The sequence below is a fragment of the Durio zibethinus genome, chromosome 3, assembly GCF_047325235.1.
Source record: "Durio zibethinus cultivar Kanyao isolate XHJ-2024 chromosome 3, ASM4732523v1, whole genome shotgun sequence".
Lineage (NCBI taxonomy): Eukaryota > Viridiplantae > Streptophyta > Magnoliopsida > Malvales > Malvaceae > Durio > Durio zibethinus.
Genome location: NC_143164.1, coordinates 7,294,722 through 7,317,832, shown reverse-complemented (window position 1 = coordinate 7,317,832; position 23,111 = coordinate 7,294,722). Strand labels below are relative to the sequence as shown.

At 27.7% G+C, this 23,111-nt stretch overlaps 2 protein-coding genes and 1 pseudogene across 2 annotated transcripts; 2 read left to right on the top strand and 1 right to left on the bottom strand.

The window, feature by feature from the left end:
* Positions 1-11,578: 11,578 nt before the first annotated feature.
* On the top strand, positions 11,579-14,203 carry LOC111298242 (caffeic acid 3-O-methyltransferase-like). Its single transcript, XM_022893048.2, has 4 exons — positions 11,579-12,093; positions 12,182-12,492; positions 13,383-13,447; positions 13,765-14,203. The coding sequence occupies exons 1-4, from the start codon at positions 11,702-11,704 to the stop codon at positions 14,071-14,073; spliced, it is 1,077 nt and encodes a 358-aa protein (XP_022748783.2). The 5' UTR covers positions 11,579-11,701; the 3' UTR covers positions 14,074-14,203.
* Positions 14,204-16,379: 2,176 nt separating this feature from the next.
* Positions 16,380-18,581, bottom strand: LOC111301737 (acetyltransferase At1g77540-like). The gene is made up of 2 exons (XM_022897653.2): positions 18,231-18,581; positions 16,380-16,633 (listed from the first exon to the last, which is right to left on the bottom strand). Exons 1-2 carry the CDS (start codon positions 18,492-18,494, stop codon positions 16,562-16,564), a joined length of 336 nt encoding a protein of 111 aa, XP_022753388.1. The 5' UTR covers positions 18,495-18,581; the 3' UTR covers positions 16,380-16,561.
* Positions 18,582-21,330: 2,749 nt separating this feature from the next.
* Positions 21,331-22,463, top strand: LOC111299935 (BTB/POZ domain-containing protein At1g21780 pseudogene; annotated as a pseudogene).
* Positions 22,464-23,111: the final 648 nt, after the last annotated feature.

Below are 23,111 nucleotides of genomic sequence, written 5' to 3'. Positions count from 1 at the left end.
TTAGGAAATTCTTAGGTGAGAAAATTCTTCTAAAATACCACCAAGGTATCAGGGTATCTAGAAAAATTTTTGAAAAAGATTTATTTTACTTTGTTCCTTTCAATTTTTCTTTTTTTGTAATGATAACTACAAAACAATTAAAAAAAGATTAAAAGATAACTAAAATGAATAACAAAATGTATAACATAATATTAAGTAATATATATTTTTCATGTGCATATTTTGCTTTATTGTCTTGCATTACATGATTTTATGTGTAAATAAAATTTTCAATGATGAGACTCCAAGAAATCAAAGTAACGATTCCCGAGAATTATTTATGTGAGAAAAGATTTCTACAAATTACTAAAGTATTGAAATATTTAGAAATTATTTTTAATATAATTTATTAAATTATTCAAACAATTTTCTTAAAAAGATAAAAAAATATATAAATATTTATATTTTTTTATAAGCAATGAGAATTTTCGATGATAGAACTCTGAAAAATCCTAGTAGTAATTCCTAAGAATTCCCTAGGTGACAAAAGTCTTTTTAAAATTATCAAAGTATTGAAATATTTAGAAGTTTCTTTTCAATACGAAAAATTTTCATTTCATAAATATTTTCTTTAATTTGAACAGTTTTTCTTAATAAATAAAAGTGTATATTTTAGAAAATAAATATATTTGTAGATATATTATTACATGACTTTTAATAATTTAAAAAAAAAACAAATGAAAAAATCTCCGATGATGAGATCCTAAAAAAATCTGAATACTAATTCTTTATAAATTTTTAGGTAAGAAAATCTATCTAAAATGCCACTAATGTATTGGAGCATTTAGATTAATTTTCAATAAAGATTTTTTATTCTTCTATAAATGACATAAAAATGAGTTTTTAGAAAATACTATTTGTTTTTAAAATTATAGGTATCATATTTTATGAAAATAAATATGATCCACCGAAGATAGAATTTTTGAGAATTTTAAGTAATGACTTTTAAAAATTTCCTAGGTGAGATGGTTCCATTTAATATTGTTAGAGTATTAAAAAAATTTTAGGAATTTTTCAATATAAGGTTCTTTTTTATTCAAGCTTACTAAAAAATTAAAAATATGTTTTAAAGAAAATTAAGGAATTAAATCTTTAAATATCAAAATTAAGATCATTTTAGTCAATATTAAAAGATAACACATAATTAATTGGTACCATTTTAAATGGGCATCATGGGGGTGCTAATCATTCCTCATGCATAACCAACTCTCAAACCAAATTGTTTTCGTAGACCCAAAATTATCCTTTTAATAAATTTTAATTAATTTTAAAATTTTATTAAGAAGATAAGTTTTAATATGTGATCAATCACACCTAGCTAAAAAAGATTGGTTACAACTCCATCTTTTGTTTTTCAAATTCATCTAGCAATCTCCAAAACCATTACGATAAATGCCACTAAGAATTTTACTGATATGATAATCTCTAGGAAAATCATTAAAAATACTATTAAGAATGGAAAGCTAGAAGGGGGTGAAACGTCTAGTGTAATGAAAAGAGTTACACCCAAAAAGGAGACTGATGCTTAGGTTGTATTTCATGAAGGGTCATAATTCAAAGGGTACCCTCGATATCCTCTGTACCCCATATACCAAGACCCTTACCATTCCATCCATAACATTTCACCAAACACCTATCTTTACCACCCAGCATCACCTATTTATCAACCTAGTGTCCAACCCATAACCCTTATGTGTAGCCTTACCTATTTTCCTATCGTTCAACAAAATGTGTAATCCAGTTATTCAAAGGCACCTCGAGCTACCTAAGAAAGGACCCAGATTGATCCTATCTCTATGACCTATACTGAACTATTCCCTAAGTTAGTAAAAGGTCACTTTATAATACCTTACCATGCGGCACTATTAAAGCCTCCCTACCTTAAATGGTATATGATACTGGTAGATGTGACATTATGTTAGAAATATAGATCATCTAATTAAAAATTGCCCTGCTTTGAAATACAAGGTGCAACATCTCATTAACCAGGCTCTATTAAAATTCAATGCCTTTAGGGAACCAAACATCAGTAGAAATCCCTTACCAACTCATGTTGGAACAACTAATGCTATAAATGGTGGTAAAACTTTCCATATTAAGAGGAGTGTTGATGATGTCAAAACTCCATTGAAATAAGTTTTTGAAGCTTTGGTTAAGGTAGACAATATTCATCCAGTACCCTTAGATCATAAAGATTATTGTGACAAAATAAATTTGAACCAGTCTTGCAAATATCATAAAAGGGCTTTGGGGCATTATATCTAGCATTGTGATATTTTTCGTCAAAAGCTACAAAAGATGATGGATGCCTCTTAAATCAAGTTTTATAAGAAAGTTAAAAAAGACATGCTGAATGTAGTAGAAGAAAAATGACCTTATAAGGCTTGGGTCAAACCTCTTACAATCTATTGTAAGTCGATTCAGAACCAAGAGTAACCTACTCCAAAATCAATTTTGACAATCAAGGTCCCAAATCATTTTTCATATCAAAGTAACAAAGCAATGTGATGGAAATACAATTATGAGGTGGTAGCTCAAGGATTGGATGATAATCAAACTATAACTAACTCTACAAATATAACTAAAGTAAGGGGCATGATTAGAAGTGGACGATGTTATTCACCCGAAATAGTGGATAAAGCTAGAAAAGAGAAAACTAAAGAAAGAAAAAAGGGTAACTAAAATAACCCTATTGAAATTCTTGATAGGAGGTACCAAAAACCAGTCACTAAGAAAGAGGCATGCAAATTTTTGAAATTAATTAAGCACAGTGAATATAGCATGGTGGAACAATTAAACAAGATGTCTACAAAGATCTTGATTCTTTCATTACTTCTTTCCTCAAAATCTCATGAAAATACTTTGTTAAAAGTGCTAAACCAAGCTTATGTCTCTCACAATATATCCATGAAAAAAGTTTGCAACATTGTTGAAAATTTAGTGGTATCTAATTACATAAGCTTTAATGATGATAAAATACCCCTTGAAGGATGAAAAAGCACAAAGGCTTTTTACATCACTACAAAATGTAAGAGTTATACCATTACTAAGATCCTGATTGATAATGGCTCTTTGATAAATGTCATGTCAGCTAGTACTTTGGCCAAGCTCCCAATCGACACATCCTATATGAAAGCTAGCCACATTGTAGTAAGGGCTTTTGATGGTTCACGAAGAAAAGTGTTGAGAAACATTGAGATACTATTATTGATTGATCTTTGTACATTTAAGATCAAATTTCATGAGATGGACATCTCTCCGGGTTATAGCTGTCTATTAGAAAGATTATGGATTCACATGATGGTGCTATTCCTTTCTTTTTGCACCAAAAAGTCAAATTCATTGTTGATGGATATTTGGTTTGTATTTTTGGAGAAAAAATTTGCTTGTAACACAATCCACATCCATTCCATATGTAGAAGTTGTTGATGAAGCATCAAAGTGCTTATTTAGATCTTTTGAAATAATCAATGCAATATATGTAAGGGAAATATCTAAATTTTATACCCTTCAACTGTCTGCAAGCACTAGCATGATGATCAAACAAGTAATTAAAAAAGGTTGACGTCCTGAGAAAAGATTGAAAAAGAATTTACAAGGGATAAAATGTCCTCCATTGATATTAGATAACAAGAATAAAAGCGGTATGGGATATAAGCCAACAAGGACAAACAAGATGAAAATAGCAAATGCAAAAAAAGATAAAAGAATAGCTGATCTTAAATGATGTAAACCCGAAGATGAAGAGTTAGTCATTCTTTACCTTTATAATACCTTTCATTCTAAAAGATGCATGTATCTTGAGTCCTCTCAAACTACTAATGGAGATATGGCATAGAATATGAGAAAGATCTTTTTTGAGTTCTCTATTATGATGGTGGATGATAAAGCTGCAAAAGATCAAGAAATGAAGCAATTTATGTATCTTACCCTACTAGACAATGATGTGAAAAATTGAAAGATGATAAAGTTATTTGCTGTCTTTGAACCTCTGAAAAAGTAATGTAGTAAGTCAAACCCTAACTGCTTAAGCCCGAGCATTGAGGGTATTTTTTATGTATAGGCTAATTTACTCATTATTATTTCAATAAAATGATTTGCATAATGCATTATCATTACATTTTCTCTTTCAATTCTTTTATCTTTTTGCACAAACATTTGCCCACATATTTCCATTACACCCATTTTTTGGATTTCTAAATAATAAATATTCAAACAATCATGATAGTAATTCAAAATTTAATTTTGAAAGCATTACTCATGTTGACGTAATTGATAAATTGAGACCCTCAATCTACTGGGATTACTGAAGTGAAAGAGAACAAATTTCACGAAATGATAAAGGAGTTTTGATCATTGAAAGATGAAAAAGATACAGTATATGATTTTTTTGTAATGATTTATTCATAAGTTTACTCTTAGTCAATAAATATTCTTCATTAAGAGTATTCATGTTTGATATGAGAAATTACCATATTTCTTCTACCTTTCACAAAAGAAGTAAATTTATCAATTTACTATCCCATTTGAGCATATTAAAATTTTTTTTGAAAGAAACCCTAACCAAGGATTACCCCTACACTATGAGGCAAAGATGAAAAAGTTTGTTCTTAAAAAAGGGAAATGAAGGTCCTTAATGATTTCAAAGGCAAAGCCCTTTTGTGCTTAGATCTTTTTGAAAAATAATGAAAGACCAAAAAAAAAGTATGATAAAAAAAGAAAAGTAAGAAGAAAAAGGAAATTGATAAGGTAAAATGTCAAAGTGTTCTGCATGAAAAGAAAATATCCTTGGTTCACAACCTTTCGAATATATATTTTGGGCCTATTTTATCCATTTCTTTCATAACCCCTTATCTTAACCTACGTTACATCCCTTAAAAAGTCTATTTTGATCAAATAAAAATAATCAAATTAAAGAATCATGAAATAAATTAAGGTAGACTTGTGATGGGATTGTTTGAGATTTTGATTGAGATATTACTAGTTGATTAAGGGGAAAGGAAATGAAAAGAAAAAAGATGAGAAAAAGATGTACAAGGGAAAAAAAAAAAAAGAAAACTCAATGGGAAAACCCAAAAAAGAGCAATTTGAGTCAAAAAGGGGCATCTAAGTTGAAAACCTTAAAAGGTGGCTTAGATGTAAAGATAGAATAGTATCATGAATGTTTCACCATATAGGGGCAAAGTTTGTTTGATAAACCACATCATGATCAAAAACGTTGATGGAAAGGCGTTGAGAGAAAAATTTTGGATTATTTGCTCATGATTGTTGAAACATTCATTATTTGGATATTTTACTACCTTTTTAGTTATTAATTAACTACTATCATTTTTTCCTTGGATATTTTGATACCTATTCAATTATTGATTGATTATTGTTTTTTGTTTACCAAATCTATTTCTTTCAATAATTATCTCTTTTAACCTTTCATATTGCCTTATTCTTTCCATTTTGATTAAAGAAATACATGATTGCATTGTGTTCATTGTAATATTGTAATAATGGTACGTAAATGAAAATTCATGAAAGATCTCTATATTGCTTTAGAAGAGGGCAAAAAGTAGTAATAAAAAAACTTGAAAGAATGTTAATCCCTAGTAATTCAAAATAAAATCTTTGATATCCCTATTTGAATTTGAATGATGAAATGGATAAGACCATTTAATAGTGCATGATGTCCATTATGCATGATAAGCCATGTTGATAAGAAAACTTTGTACTATGATGATAAAATGAATAAGATTACTTGGTAAGGCATGATAGCTCATGTTGAAAACCACAAGTGTTGAAGAGTTAAAACGAATGAGAAGATAAATCAAGAGTTTTAAGAACCCTCTAATTTACAACAATTGAAAAGATAAATGAATTGCATAACATACATTGCATTCACCACATGCATTACATGCATGCATCATACTAACAATATTGCATTTATTCATGGCATTCATCATGCATATTTAAAAAAGAAAAAAAAGTTTAAAGTTTGAAATTAAGTAGGAATTTTGCATTCATGCGTTGTATAGGAATTTTGCATTCATGCGTTGTATTCATTGCATTAATTACAAGTTACATATATAGCATTTATTGCTCTCATGCATTTCATGTTTGGAAAAGAAAGATCAAAGTTTAAGTTGTGAAATTATGATGAAATTTTGAAAAATCTTTGGCTCATACATTCCTTGTATGCATACATTGTATTCACCATATTCATGCCATGCATTATACATGTTTGAAAGGAAGAAAAATTAAAGTTTGAATCTTACAATTGAATTTCAAAATTATGGAGAATCTTTTCATTTATTGCATGCATTCATTGCATATGTTTGGAAAGTAATAAGGAAAAACTAGATGAGAAAATAATTTTGAGAAAAAACATTGAAAGTAATTAATGATGATTCAGATGAGATGCAAAAACCTAATTTAAGGTAAGATTTTTTTAAGTTTTAATACCTCTATTAGGGAAGAGCTTTTTTTAATATATGAATATCTCATTTTATTTCTTTTAAAAGTTTCAAAGCCTCAGTAGAGTATTTTATTTTTCAAAAGTTTCAATGCATTAGTTATGGGAAGCAAAGTTTCAAAGTCTTAGTTGTGAGAGAGCATTTTATTTTTCAAAGTTTCAAAGCCTAAGTTGTGGGGAGCATGTTATTTAAAGTTTTAAGCCTCAATTATGGGGGAGCATTTTATTTTTCCAAAATTCCAAACCCCTAGTTGTGGGGAAGCATTTTATTTTTCAAAAGTTTCAAAGTCTCAATTATGGGGTAGCATTTTTCAAAAACAAGTTTCAAACATTTGAGAAAGAGCTTTTGCAATTTTCTTTTTCGATTTTTCTTGAATCAAACAAAATAGATTTTTTTGTCTTTGTACAATTTCTGTTTCATAGAAAATGCACAAAGAGAGGCAACTGTAGATACCCTATTTTGTTTGGAAATTTTTTGAAATTTATTAGGTTTCGAATTTTAATTTTGATTATGCAATTGGGCCTTAATTGGAAAAGTGAATTTTGGGCCTAAAGATTAAACCTTAAATTTTATTTGTATTTTATTTTTTTAGTTTAATTTTTGTTTTTTTAGTCAAAAGAGTCAAAGTCAATTGGTAAAAAAAATAAAAAAGGGTAAAAATAAAAAATGGGATTTCGCATGAAAAATCTTAGATTCAATTCAACTCTTTAATTCTATCTTAAATTTTAACTTTAATGGTTGAATAATTTGGAAATACTTGGGGCTCAATCTATTGAAAAAAAAAGAAAATTACATAGAGAATAAAATTTAGAGTGAATGTTAGATTTAGTTAAATCAATTTCTTTCAAATTGAAAAAGATTCAATCCCTATATAAGGACCTTGAATTTAAGATCAAAAGAAGGGGGCCTAACAACAATTCACTTTATAATCAAACCGAAGTCATTGAAAAAAGAGAAAATTGGTCAAAGTTTTGAATCAACAAGGAAGAATAAATCAAGCAAAAAAATTTGCAAGAAGATCCAATTGTAGTTTTTGGAAGAAATGTTAAGATTTACAGTAGGAAGCATCAGTTTTTGAAAGGTGAAAAATTGTTGGGACTTATTGAGGTAATGTTTGCTTTCATTTTTTTTTTAATTTTTGCATAACTTTTATAATATTTAATTGCTTACTTTTATTTTTATATTTATTACATGGTATTTATTTTTGCATGAATTTGCTTGACTAACAATATATTTGCAAGATAATTTATTTGCATAATATATTTGATTAATATATTTATTTGTGTGATTTATTAGTATATTTGTATGATTATTAATATATTTATTTGCATGATTATATATTTAATTGCTTTTTTTTGCATGATTTATATAGTATTATTTGCATGATTATACATTTAATTATATTTTTTGCATGATTATATATTTAATTGTCTGTTTTATATTGTTGACTGCATGATTATATTTTTAATTACATAGATAATATATTTAATTGTATGATGTAAATTATTAATTGCATGATTATATATTTATTTGCATGTTTTAATTGTTAATTGCATGATTAGAGATTTAATTGTATGTTTTATATTGTTAATTGCGCAACTATATATTTGATTACATGTCTATTTGTATGATTATTAATTTATTTGTATGATTGTATGATTATTAATACATTTATTTGCATGATTATTTATTTATTTTTTATTATTATTGCATGATGTGATATTGTATGATTAATATTATATTTGAATGATATTCGATTGCATGTTTCTATATTGATTATGTGCATAATTGCATGATTATATTTAATTACTATTATATTGTATGATTATATTTGATTTGCATGATATTATATATTTATATGATTATTATTATTGCATGATAATTAATATATTTGCATGAAACTCTTACATGAATATTTTAGCATGATCTAAGTATAATATTATTACGTGATATTTTGTATGATTTATTATATATTTGCATGATGATTTTTACATGATAATTATTGCATAGTATGATTTTTTTAATATTTATTGTATGATTGTTTGATATTTTGATAAAATTTTGTGTATCACCATGTAATTATTTTGATTTGCATAATAAAAACTATTTTTAATTAAGGCTTAGGTAAGATAACAGATAATTAATGTGGTACCAATTTTTGGTGTAACGGGTACTAATACATTCTCTACATATAACTGACTCCAGAACTTTAGTTTTAATGATGTAGACCAGAACCTATTCTTTTTAAGGATCCTTAGATTATACTTAAGATAATCTTAAAATGGATGGTTCATATAGGTGGCCAATCATATCTGATAAAAAAATTAGTGGCAACTCTATGATTGTTATGTCTAATAGGTAGGTTTTTCAATCTAAACGTAATGACAATAAGATTGATATTTGAGCCAAATATAAATTTAAAAAATATATAAAAATATAAAACTATTGGATCAAAATTTATTTTTATTTTTATTTTAGTATATAATCTAATTTGTTATATACTATTAACTTTCTTGTTAATTAATTTTTAATCATAGGTTAATAGAAGTATGCACTATAGTATTTAATTTTGAAGACATTATTTATAAACTTGTTTATGTTAATACTTTGTATTTTGTAATATTTAATTTTATTAGGTAAGTGTTCATGCGTTGCCATGGTCAAAATTTTTTTTGCCATTTAAATTCCTCGGGTTTTTTTTTTTAGAAACATTGACCTAACATTAAAAAAAAATTGCAAAAAGGTAAAATGTACAAAAGAAAACTAAATGAAAGTGATAAATCGGTCTTTTATCTCAAATTAATTTAATATTAATTTTTTATAAAAATGCCCATATCAAATTAAGAAGGATAAAAACTTATCTGATATTGATTGTTTAGTTATATTTATCAATTGACGTATTTGTTGTAAAATTAATTTAATTAAAAATATTAAAAAATAAAAAAAAATAAACAAATGGGGATGCTATGTGCATACCTCAATTAACATTATTTTCTTACAAAAATTATATAAAATTAAATAGAAAATAAAATATATACTTGTATAAATACCATGGAATGGCTTTGAGTAAATCATCTTAAATTCAATTTTGACTTGTTCTCGTTGTTTACTACAAAATAGACTTAATTTGATTCGATAATGATTTTTACAAAACCATGCATATTGAATCAAGATTAATCAAAACCTATCGAATATTGATTTGTTTATCAAACAAAAACATTATGGATTAATTTTTTGTTTTGTCATCTCCATTCATTATTTATTTTTTAAAACATATCTAATTAAAAAATAAAAAATAAAAAAAAATCTATGTAGGGATGACATGAGAATACCTAAATTGACCTCTTATTATCACAAAATATATTTAATTTAAAAATAAAAATCTCAAACAAAATAAATTGTAAAAAGTAAAAAAAAGGAAAATTGAAAAAAATAAAAAATAAAAAATGAAACAAAAGAGTTCCTAAAATGTGCTTATGAATATCCTTATTGAGTTTAAAATATTAATTTATTCAATTAAAGTATTAAATAATAATTTTATTAATATAATACATGTATATATATATAATTAAATTAATAATAAAATCATATATTTTTATATATACCCTAAAATGAATTAGGACAAAATAACTTAAACATGCTTTCGTCTCAATTCCATATATCATAAAAAAACTCAAATCATTCTAATTCAATCCCAATTAAAAAAAAAAATCATCTTCTTCAAATTATGATAAATTGGAATCCATTAATACATATTGTTTTGGTATCTTTATTAATCGACACATTCATTACAAAATTTATTTAATTAAAAGTATAAAAAAGGTGAAAGAGAAAAAAAGATAATTGAATACTATGCAAACATTTATATTGTCCTAATTTTTATAGCAAAATTAATTTAATAAAAAACCATAAAAAATGAGAAAAAAAAAAGAAGAGAGTTTATAAGAGTATTATGTCAATTGAATTTAAAATATTAATTTTTAAATTAAAATATTAAATAATAATTTAAATTAATTAAAAATTTTAATAATAAAAAAAATAAAAAAGAAAATGAGTCATGTGTACGCAGTCATTTGCTTTTTGTTTAAAAATCATCTTATTAAAAAAAAGACAAAGAAAACTGAAAACCCAAAAAAAAAAAAAAACAGTTGAGTTATATAAAAAAAATCAAATCTGGAAGTAGCATCAACACATCTGTTGATAAGTCAACAACTTATCAAACGGCATACTCTTAATATTACGTGGGACTAAAAACTAAAATATAAAAAATTATTTATTACATATCTAAAAATTAAAAAGGAAAAACACTTGACATACCACCATTATTAAGTGGATTAAAAAATAAAATCTAAAAATATTTTGATTAAATAATTTTTATAAGGGTAAAATAGGAAAAGCAAAAAAATTGATATAAGTGAGCCCATACATAAAAAACAAAATTTTTAAAAATATATTTTTATAATTTAAAAAATATAATTAAATATTTTTTAAAAATAAAAAAATTAAAATGGTTTAAAAGATCAAATAAATTTTGTTATATGTGGTCCCACAAATAAAAAATAAATTTTTTAAAATATATATTTTTATAATTTAAAAAAGATATTTGTTAAATATTTTTTAAAAAAGAAAAATTTTTAAAATGTAGAAAAAGAAAAAAAAAAGTTTGCTTTAAGTGAATTCCATATTTTAAAAATATTTAAAAAATATTTTATTATTCTAAAAAATTAAAGAAAATTTTTATTAGATATTGAAAAAAATTAAAAAAAAGGTAAAAAAGAAAATAAAAACAAGATGTTTAAAATAATATAATTTTATAACTTAAAAAATATTTTACAAAGAAAAAGTTAAAAATGTAAAACAAAAAAAATTAAGTGGATCTCGTTTATAAAAATATTTAAAAATATATTTTTATAGTTTTAAAAATATTTATTAAACTTATTTTTTAAATTAAAAAAATTACACAGGAAAGAAAAAAACAAAAAAAAATTGATACAATCAAACCCCATGGACAAAAAAAAAAAAAACAAAAATATATAATTTTTATAATTTAAAAAAATTTATTAAAAGAGCCAGTCATTAGGACCGTACATTAATAAAATTAAATAAATGTTTAAGTTTAGAGCCAATCTGGATTACTGGGTAGATCGGACGAGAAGAGTACTTTCTGGCAAATTCAACTCAGAAAACAGGCAAAGAGAAACATGTCCCAAGAAGATCAAGACCAAGAAATTGGTAAGCTCGCCATCCGGCTAAGCAACGCCGTGATTTTACCCATGGTGTTAAAATCAGCCCTGGAGTTAAACATCATTGACACAATCTCAGCCGCTGGTGACGGCACGTTTCTATCACCTCGCAAGATCGCGAGTGGCCTTCCCACCAAGAATCCTGATGCACCAGTGCTACTAGATCGAATGCTACGCCTGTTGGCTAGCTATTCCATTCTTAAATGCTCTGTAAGAACAAATGAAAGTGGAGAAGTTGAAAGACTGTACAGTGCAGGCCCCCTTTGTAAGTTCCTCGTTAAGAATCAAGATGGAGGGTCGGTTGCTCCCCTGCTTTTGTTGCATCAGGATAAAGTCTTCATGCAAAGCTGGTACTTTTGCCATTAAAACTTACCTATTTTTCTCTAAACAAAATTTTAGTTATTTGTATATATCGAAGTTTATTTTGTTTGATTTCAGGTACCATTTAAATGATGTTATACTAGAAGGCGGGGTTCCTTTTGAAAGGGTATATGGAATGACAGCATTTGAGTATCCAGGAACTGATCAAAGGTTCAACAGGGTGTTTAACCAGGCAATGTCAAATCACACTACTTTGATCATGAAGAAGGTTCTTGATGTTTACAAAGGGTTTGATGGGGTGGAAGTGTTGGTTGATGTGGCTGGTGGAATTGGAGTTGCTCTAAGTATTGTTACTTCTAAGTATCCTCATATCAAGGCCATCAATTTTGATCTGCCTCATGTTTTGGCTGATGCACCAACTTATCCAGGTCCTATATCGCTTCCTTTTACTCTGATGAATTGATTTCCGAGAAATCTCTATAAAATGATTGGATATTTGGTAATCCAATCTGATCTGAATCTGATGCCCCTACATATCTCTTGACTGACTAATTTAAAGCATTGCCGTAGCTCGCACATAATTTTCAATAGTTCTGTTTTCTCTGCACATGCCCAACACTAAGCAATTGGAACTACAGTAAAACTATAGAACAATGCCATTTTCTTTCCAATTCATCTAATCATATATAATCTGTTGTATTGATGGGTGTAAAATGTGAAGTCATGACATGAGAGAATATGGCTTCAAGGTGAGCTGCAAATGTCACTTTCCTCTAGACTTATTTTGCCCACACCATTTATGGTGTGCTATGGGGTGAATCAAATAGTCATAGGATACAATGAAGCCCTTGTTTTACTTCACTTTGCATTAATGAAATCAAACCACTAAACACTTCCTAATGTGCAGCAAAATCATCTTTCTTGTACTTTATTTTCTGTTGTGAATATGTATAAGAGACTTAGTCTATTTCATATAAAGTGAGGAAAATTTCTAGAGTGAATAGATTTTTTTCATTAACTGTTGGAATGATTCTTACTTCTCATTTATCGAGAACTTAATCAAGAGTTATAACTTGTCAATTGTGTTGATTTGTCTAATCAGTTTGTCTATTCATTGAGTTCACATCTTTTGGAACTTGATAGGTGCCATTGACAACCATTTACAACTGAAATAATACCTTTTGAAACAAAACTAGCCATTGTTGTCCAATAGATGCAATTTACACTAGTTTAATTTATTTCTTAATATTTCTTTCGTTGACAGTTATAAGTAAACGAATTCATGTCTTATTGCTTTCTGCAAAGCTTATTTTTGTAGGTGTAGAGCATGTTGGAGGAGATATGTTTGAAAGTGTTCCAAAAGGCGATGCCATTTTCATGAAGGTAAGCCTTTATTTCACATAGCGTAGTAAATGGAGCATTTTATTTAATTTACTTAGCTATTTTAGTTGTAATTCCAATCATGATTGATAAATTTAGAAAGTTGAAATAGCGAAGCTAACTGGCTAGCTAAGTCTAGAGAAATGGGCTTAATTACATTCCAGGGCAGATTTGTTTCCATGTATTTGTTCTATTTTCTGAACTCCCCATGAATATAACTTGAGGAAATCTACAAGTCCAACTGAATGCCTATCATCAGTTCTTCTTCAAAAGATTTGTTGTTGGGTGTTGCCAAGCTGGTTTGTTGATGAAACTTGCAGTGGATACTCCATGATTGGAGTGATGAGCATTGCTTGAAGCTTCTCAAGAACTGTTGGGAAGCTCTCCCTAATGGTGGCAAAGTAATCATTGTGGAATCAATCCTCCCTGAGGTTCCTGATAGCAGTGTTCCTACCAACATTGTCTACGAGCAAGATCTATTTATGTTAGCTCAAAACCCTGGGGGCAAAGAGAGAACCCGAAAAGAATATGAAGCCTTGGCTTTAAGGACCGGTTTCTCTGGCTGTGAGGTCATCTGTTGTGCTTATAACAGCTGGGTCATGGAGTTCCCCAAAGGAGACAATTGTTGATGTCCTGTTCAAAACTTCAAACTCTGGTTTTTCACAATGTGTTGTTCTATTGCTAAATGTATTTGACTCTAATGATCACGGTAATCTTTAAAATATATATGGTTCATTCTGAACGGAATAATTTCTTCTATCCCTCCAAGAACATTAAGAGTCATGGCGGTGTTTATTTGTATAATGATTGACAATATTCCTTCCTTCTTGAAGGTGGATTTTCCTAGCTAAGGTGCACTTCGTGGACCAACAGACTATTTCAAAAACGTTACTCAGAATCTGCAAAACAAATACATCAATTATAATCCGTTTGATTTCATGCCAGGGATCATACTAAGCGGTTGCCTTTGATTGCAATCCGTAATTTCATAATAAATACATCTATGTATCTATGATCATGGGATTATAATTTGTTTTGAATTCATGCCATGGATCATAGATTGATAATGCAGGGATCAGCATGCCCCTTTTTGATCGTTTCTGGTATTTATTCATGTTATGCCATAATTTATCGTAATGTGATTCGTAGTGTTTGCAAATAGTCGGAGACGTTGTTCCGGAGTGCTGTGATTGGCGTGATTTATGGTCCATACACAAAAGTTATGATTGTAATCGGAACAGAAGTTATTAGCTAGAAGATAAATTCAGATATACAATGTTGAAAACCTGTTTAATGCAAGAAACCAGCAAAATGTTTGGAAGAAGGGGGCTGGGGAGATTACTAGAGTTACCCGACTTGTCTGGTATCTATATCATATGCAAAAGCTATTACAAAGATAAAAATTGTCTTACAATATCATCTGCAAAGAAGTTCAACAAATTATTATTAGGTTGTTCCGAAGTGCTGTGATGGCCGTGATTTATGATCTATACCAGAGATTTAAATAACGATCGCGATTATGTTTTCAATCGTGTCACGTTTATCGTGTTTTCGGACATAACGGAGATTATTGTGATTATTGCAATCATCACGATTGTGAATTTTTTTTAATTTTGTACAATTTGTTATAAAATATAATAATTATAATTATAATTATAAAAATTTTTATTTAATTTTTTTAAAACAATTTATGACATCTATGTTTTTTATTTTTTAAATTCATAATTTTATTTAAATTATAATAAAACATTTATATTTAATTTAGCAATAAAATTTTTTCTTGAGCCAAATTCATATTCAAAATTAATTATAGACAAATCAAAATATTAACTAAATATAATACATTAAATACCAAGTATCCATATTTAATAAAATTATAAACTTAAAAATAAAATAATTTTAAATTCCCTCAATTATAGTTATAAATTAACAAAAATTAATCTAATAACAAAAAAATTGACAACAATATAAATACCAAATAACAAAAAAATTGTTAAATTTCAAATATAAAATCATAAATTAATAAATAATAAAATCAAATTATAATATTTAATTTTAATTATTTTTTTTAACTTATACAAAAAAATTTATTAAAAATTTTCATCTAAAATCTATATATATATAATTTCAAAAATTACAAATTTTTAAACTTATGTTTTAATAAAATTAAATAAATAAAAACCCACCCACCCACCCCACGCTTCCCCCTCAGACACCCCTCTCCCCAAAATTTCTCCCAAACTTTGATAACCAGAAAGACAAGCCAGAAATCTTCGTCCATCTCTTTTTCGTATTTTCCTCTTCTCTCTCTTTTTTCTCCCTGCATATGTCTCACTCTCTCGCGTACCATCATTAATATCATTGCCTACTGAGTATCTTAATGTCATCTCTCTCATATTATCACAAAAATCAATAATATTTTAAAAATTTTGCAAAAAAAAAGAGATAATTTAACTTTTTCTTATCTTCTTTAATTTTGATTGTTAATTTAAGACTTAAAACTGATTTAAATTTGAGTAACTTGTAGATTGAATTAGAATTATTGTTGATTGAAGTTTTTTTTCATTTAATTTGAACCAGTAATTAAGAAAACGGAAATAGCGATAATAACGATCCATTATTGCTGCTATTTTTCGTTACACTATTATTTAGTGGCCATTACACACCGTTTTTAGAGTGATTCAATTTTTCAGCCACATTTTTCCTAATAGCGGTGGCAGGCGGTGACAGACGGTAGCACTATTACAATTTTGCGGCCACTATTCCGTTATACAACTGCTATTTGAAACCTTAATCTATACACAAAAGTTATGATTGTAATCGGAACAGAAGTTATTAGCTATAAGAAAATTTCAGATATACAATGTTGAAAACCTGTTTAATACTGAAAACCAGCAAAATGTTTGGAAGAAGGGGGCTGGGAAGATTACTAGAGTTACCCAAATTGTCTGGTATATATCATACGCAAAAGCTATTTCAAAGATAAAAATTGTCTTACAATATCATCTGCAAAGAAGTACAACAAATTATTATTAGGCTTAAAGTAGAGTATCTGCACCGATAGTAGATGAGATGCCATCGATATCCACCACCACGATAACTAACAGCTGAAGCTATTTAGATATTAGATTTGAGGTCCTCTGAGTGCAATAGATTCTTCCAAGACGGGTTTCTTGGAAGAAAAGTGTCCTAAAAACGAGAAACAAACATATGAACTAAATTCTGTAGTAAAAACTTCTAAAGGCAAGCTAAGCACCAGAAGTATGAGAATTCAAACAATTCAAATGAATTTTTCCCCAGTATAATGGTCGCAAACTAATGCAGTGCAATTTAGTAAAGAATCAGCATGAAGATGTCAGGGTTATCCAAAGGCATAATTACCCCAGGAATCAGACAATGCGAATTTCACACTCTTTCTTTTCTCACATTTCCTTATGATGAAAGGAATATTCATATCCCTACATACAAACAGATGCTCTTTACAGCAGGAAGATGATCTCATTTAACAACTTACAAAAAATGATACCTATAATTACTATCTGTCAATAGGAACTCTTCAAGAAGACTAGTTTCAATTTTCAAATCTCCAAAACCAATTATTGCCGATGGAATTAAGGAACTGCATCAGCTAGCTAAATAAGCACAAAAAACATTGACAGAAGCTTGAACAATATTTTTTTCAGACACTGAGGAGCTCATAATTCTAAATGCATATATCATATGTAGGGTATGGTCTAGAAGGAGAAAGAAAATATAAGACTTTAGGATCTGCCTTTCTGACGTAGCACTATCTGGGATTTCACTCCTAGTTTAACTCCAGAACTACAGCTGATGTTTTCTAAACTTACCGTCATGAACCATACCATTTGTCGAAGTAAACCTATCTTGATTCTGTAGTCAAATCACGGATACAATCATCACAATTCATTCATATAAACAATTTAGTCACTTGATCTAAGAAAGAAAGGACCATTTCATACATCATATTGTTTTAAGTATGAAGAGGGTCATGAACTCATGATCCAGCAAGAAGGGAGAGAAGTTCTTGTTATACAAAACCTGCTCGCCCAAATTCCAACTTCAAATAACTATCTCATTCGATCCGAAGACAAACGTAGGTATATAAATGCTATGACAAAAGCTGATCATCGATAGGGACGTGGAAAAAGAATAGGTTAAGGTTAACAAGCAAGAGGTAGCTAGATAATGATGTTTAAAGCCTATAGTCAAAACTGGATAATATAAATGTGGAGGTGTAAAATAAAAGAGTACTGGGAAGGGTGAATGTTTTGTATCACTCGGTATAAAACAAGAAAAGGAAACCAGATTCCTCATATTAAAGATGGAAAATTTTCCTTCTAAAACCACTATTCCTTTAATAGTCGAGGGGGTTACCATTCACCAAGCCTAGTTCTGGATAAATACAGTAGCAGCACTACTAACAAAATTTAGGCTATGAAAACCCGAATTTAGCTCAATTAATTCTTAATATCCAACAGGTTTAATGTTTGAATCTTACTACTTGCAGCCTATTCCCCTTGTCTTAGGCCTTAGCCTAGGCTATAGCCTGCCTCGTATTAAAAAAAAAAAAAGGTTCAGCAAAATTTATGGGTTCCTAAATCGTACAAAAGCTCCAGGCTAAAATCTTTCGCAAGCCTTAAACAATAATTCATCAGATTTTGATAAACAGAACAAAGGTACAGAAACCCAGAAACCAATTCAAAAATCAACCAAAACCAAAATAAAACAATGTTAGAAATGAGAGAGAAAGAGAGAGAGGACTAACGGAGACATAAGAGCAAGAGGGGATAATGGACAAAGAGTGGGACTTGGCATGATTGAAGGCAGCAATACAGAGATGAGAAGCCAAGCCCATGCCTCGCTTCGAAGATGGGACAAAAGTGTGGATGATATCCATCACTTTGCCATCTTGTCTTAACACGTACTCTATGTAGGCTTTCCTGTCCTCCATCTCGAACCTCCTTTGGGTCTCGTTCCACACTATCTTTTGTGCCTCTGGCGAGCTTGCCGCTGCACTGCTTGTCGCCATCTCTCTCTTTCTCTAGCTATTTTTTGATTCGTTGTCCCTGTGGTCGTTCGATCTTTTATCCAATGCTCTAATTAGAAGGAGTGGGGGAACTGCTTAAATTTTTTGACAGGTCATTGAAGTAACACTAAGATATAAAGAATTAATATAAATTATTATTTCAAATAATTAATAATTCTAAACAAAAAATAAGTATTAATATTAAAAAAAATCAGTGAAAGTAATCATAAAATTAATGTCATTTGATGTAAAACAATTAGATGTGTCATAATGCTTTTAAAAAAAAAATTATAATATTTCTAAACATAATTAAAGATAACATCAAGCTTAAAAAGATATTATTAGAATATAAATAATTAAACTAATAATATAAAAGAATTATTATTATTATCAATAAAAAATAATTTTAAATAAAAAGTTAAAAGTTAATGTAAAATGGTAAAAATAATCATAAAATTAATATTATTAACGTAAAATAATTATAAGTATCGTTACACGTTAAAAAAAGTTATAATAATTTTAAATGTAATAAAAAGTAATTATAAACATAAAAAGATATTATTGAAACATAATAAATTTGTAACATAAAAAAATTAGTGTATAAATAAAAAATAATTCAATAAAAAATAAGTGTTAATATAAAAATATAAGAATAATCGTAAAATAGTATCATTTGATGTAAAATATATTAGGAGTATCGTAATACCTTAAAAAAACTTTTAATAATTTTAAACATAATAAAATATAAGAATAAACGTACAAGATTTTATTGTAATATAAATATAAGTTGACAACATGCAAAAATTATTATTATTATAAATAAAAAATAATTCTAAACGAAAAATATGTGTTAACATAAAATGATAAAAATAATTGAAATTTTAAAATTATTTGGTGTTAAATATATTATAATGTTGTAACGTAAAACGATAAAAATAGTTATATATTTGGTGTCATTTGACATATATTAGATTAAAAGTGTCATAAAATTTTAACAAAATTTTATGATAATTCTAAACGTAATAAAAAATAGGAACAAGTATAAAAAATATTATTATAATATAAATAATATTTTTAGCAACATAAAACAATTATTATTACAAATAAATAATATTTTTAAATCAAAAAATAAGTGTTAATATAAAAAAAGTGAGAGTAATCGTAAAATTGATATCATTTAATGTTAAATGATTAGAAGTATCGTAACACCTTTAAGAAAAAGTTATGATAAACCTAAACGTAATGAAAAATAATAACAAGTATAAAAAAATATTATTATAACATCAATAATTAAGTTAATAATGTAAAAAAATTATTATTATAAATAAAAAATAATTTTAAACAAAAAATAAGAGTTAACATAAACTATTGAGAATAATCGTAACATCGGTATTATTTTAAGTAAAATGATTAGAAGCATTGTTACACCTTAACAAAAAAATTGTAATAATTTTAAACGTACAAATATAAAAAAAATATTATTGAAATGTAATAAATTAGTAACATAAAAAAATTAATATTATAAATAAAAATAATTTTAAATCAAAAAATAAGTGTTAAAGTAAAAAGATAAAAATAATCATAAAATTAATATAATTTGAGATATAATATGTTTGAAGTGTTGTAATACTTAAGAAAAGTTATGATAATTCTAAATATAATGAAATGTAATAACAAGCTTAACAGATTTTATTGTAACATAAATAATTAAATTAATAATATAAAAAATTATTATTATAAATAAAAAATAATTCTAAATCTAAAAATAATTGTTAATATAAAAATATGATAATAATCATAAAATTAATATAATTTAACGTAAAATATATTAAAAGTATCATAACATAAAAATGTGAGAATAGTCATAAAATTAGTATCATTTTGTGTAAAATATGTTAGAACTATCGTAACACCCTAAAGAATAATTGTAATAATTCTAAAAGTAATAAAATATAATAATAAACGTAAAAAAAATTATTTTAACGTAAATAATTATGTTGACAACATAAAATATTATTATATATAAAAATAATTCAATAAAAATAAATGTTTACAAAAAAATATGAGAATAATCGTAAAATTTGTATCTTTTGACATAAAGTGTATTAGAAATGTTATAACAATTTAAGAAAAAAGTTGTAATAATTCTAAACGTAATAAAAAATAAGAATCAGTGTAAAAACATATTATTATAACATAAATAATTAAATTGGTAATATAAAAAATTATTATTATAAATAAAAAATAATTTTAAATCAAAAAATAAGTGTTAATATAAAAAAAATAATCATAAAAATTGATATAATTTAACACCATAATATTTTAAAAAAGAGTTATGATAATTTTAAATGAAATAAAAAGTAGGAATGAGAAGATAGGAATAATTCACTTTCCTTTTATTTGAAAGAGTTTTTATTTTATTTTTTGAATGAGAAAATGGGGAAAAAGGAAGCAGCACTTGATAAGTGAAAGTTGGTGCTGGCTTTGTTTGTGTCATGCTAATGCAAGAATGGAGAAAGGAAATTTTGGATCTATCCATTATTATTTGATGTGACAGGAAAGAAACTTTTCACATTGAGTCCGTACGCTGATATACATATAGTTGTGCTCGTATTTTGTCAAGAAAGAGGAAATCATGTTAACTTACTTCGAAATGGAGTAATCATGATTGTTTACATTGTCAGAGGTAATGTTGTATTAGTGCCTTTGATCTCTTGAACTTTTCGATGGCTTTCTCAACTTGCTTTCTCATCTGTAAAAGAACAATGGACCTTGAATTACTTTCTCAACACGCTTTTATGCGTATTTACTATTTAGTTTGTTAAGCAGTTCTAAGAAAATGCCCCATACACTTATTTGTTTGCTTGGTACTGCAGTTTATGATAGACCGCTGCGAACATGTGATGACTTTGTTTGGCCTGTTGATTCTATATTCCATGGGCGCTTCATTATTGATGTTGAGTCTGAACCTGAGGATCTGCCCTATAAATGTGAGCGACTTTGGGTTATCATTTTAATGTGGTATAATGGCAATGTCAATAAATGTCTTATACTTCTTACTCTCCCACTTTTTCCCCTTTTTGGTAAGGCTTGTTAGTATATATTTGAAGAGCCACATCACATCTCCAAAGAGAAGGTACCTAGTCAGAAAATTAAAAGAATAGGGTTCTTGACGAATCTTCTTATACTTGTTTCCTTCTTTCCCCCACTCTCTCACTCTTTTGTTATATGCCAATCTCTCTGAAGTGAGCCCTTATTATACGTCAACAGATTCCTTGTTTCTTTATACCCAGGGTGGTGAATCCATTTCCTGATTTCCATATGGCCTATTGATGGAGCAATGCAATCTGTGTCAAGTCAAAGCACCCTGCGCTGCCTAGCTCGCATGCTTGATGAGGGTATTCATTCAGATGTTACTATCAAGACTGCTGATGGTACTCTAAGAGCTCACAAGGCAGTTCTATCTGCAAGTTCACCCGTTTTCTATAGCATGTTACATCACAACCTTATGGAAAAGGCATCATCCACAATCCTTATAGAGGACATGTCACTGGAATCCTGCATGGCCCTTCTAAGTTACTTGTATGGAACGATAAAGCAATAGGATTTTTGGACGCATCGACCGGCATTACCGGAGTGACAAACAAATAAATATGACATTACAGATCTAAAGATGCCTGTGAGGAAAGCCTCTTAGAAGACTAACTCACAGAATGTCCTCGAGAGGTTGCAGAAAGCTTGGCTTTACCAATTGAACAAGCTGAAGAAAGGGTGCATGATGTACTTGTTCGATTTTGGCAAGATATATGATGTTGAGATGAAATCAATACTGGTATGATTTTCCTTGGTATTTATACCTTTCATTTGCTGCTAAGCAGATACATGGGACTCCTCACTGTATAGTTTGTTGTATATTTACTCGATGAAATCCATATTTTGTTTTGTCTTTTTTTTCCTCTTGTAATATGCATATAGGCCTGCTAATGTATTTTTAGATGCCAGGAATCAATGGCTTGAGGTGTGTGTAGCTTCGTATAGTAACTGCGGTAAAAACTTCACTTGTACTTGAGGAATGTAAGCTTGGGTTGTTAAAAGTATCTTTTCTGAACTTTTTTTATGCAGTTTAAAAATGTATGATTACTTCATATTTGAGTTGTCTTCGTTTTCTATAAATGATAATTAAGTAGTTTCTTATGATTATCTTTTTTTTTAGATTATTGATGAATACAACCGCATTAAAATTGGCCTAGATAGTGACCTGGAAATTGAAACATTCAGTTATGTACATGCATAACATCAAACGTCTCAAGAAATAAATAAGATTTATCAATCTTACTTCGAATAAAACAAAATGTTTTGGGCATATAAACGTGAGCATTGCATAACTAACAAGTCGATTTTAGGAAGATAAGTAATAGCTTGGTGACATACCTATTTGATTAACAAATCCTTTCATTTATGGATCCCACAAACTTCTTATGGATCCCGATCCTCCATGCTGTCTAAGTAGTTCTTTTTCTTGTTTAACAGGTTTATTTTCATGTCCCATTGACGCAAATACGGAAATGGCCATAAGCACCCAGCCTTTAGCCATCATTTGTACAAAAAATTTGCCTTATT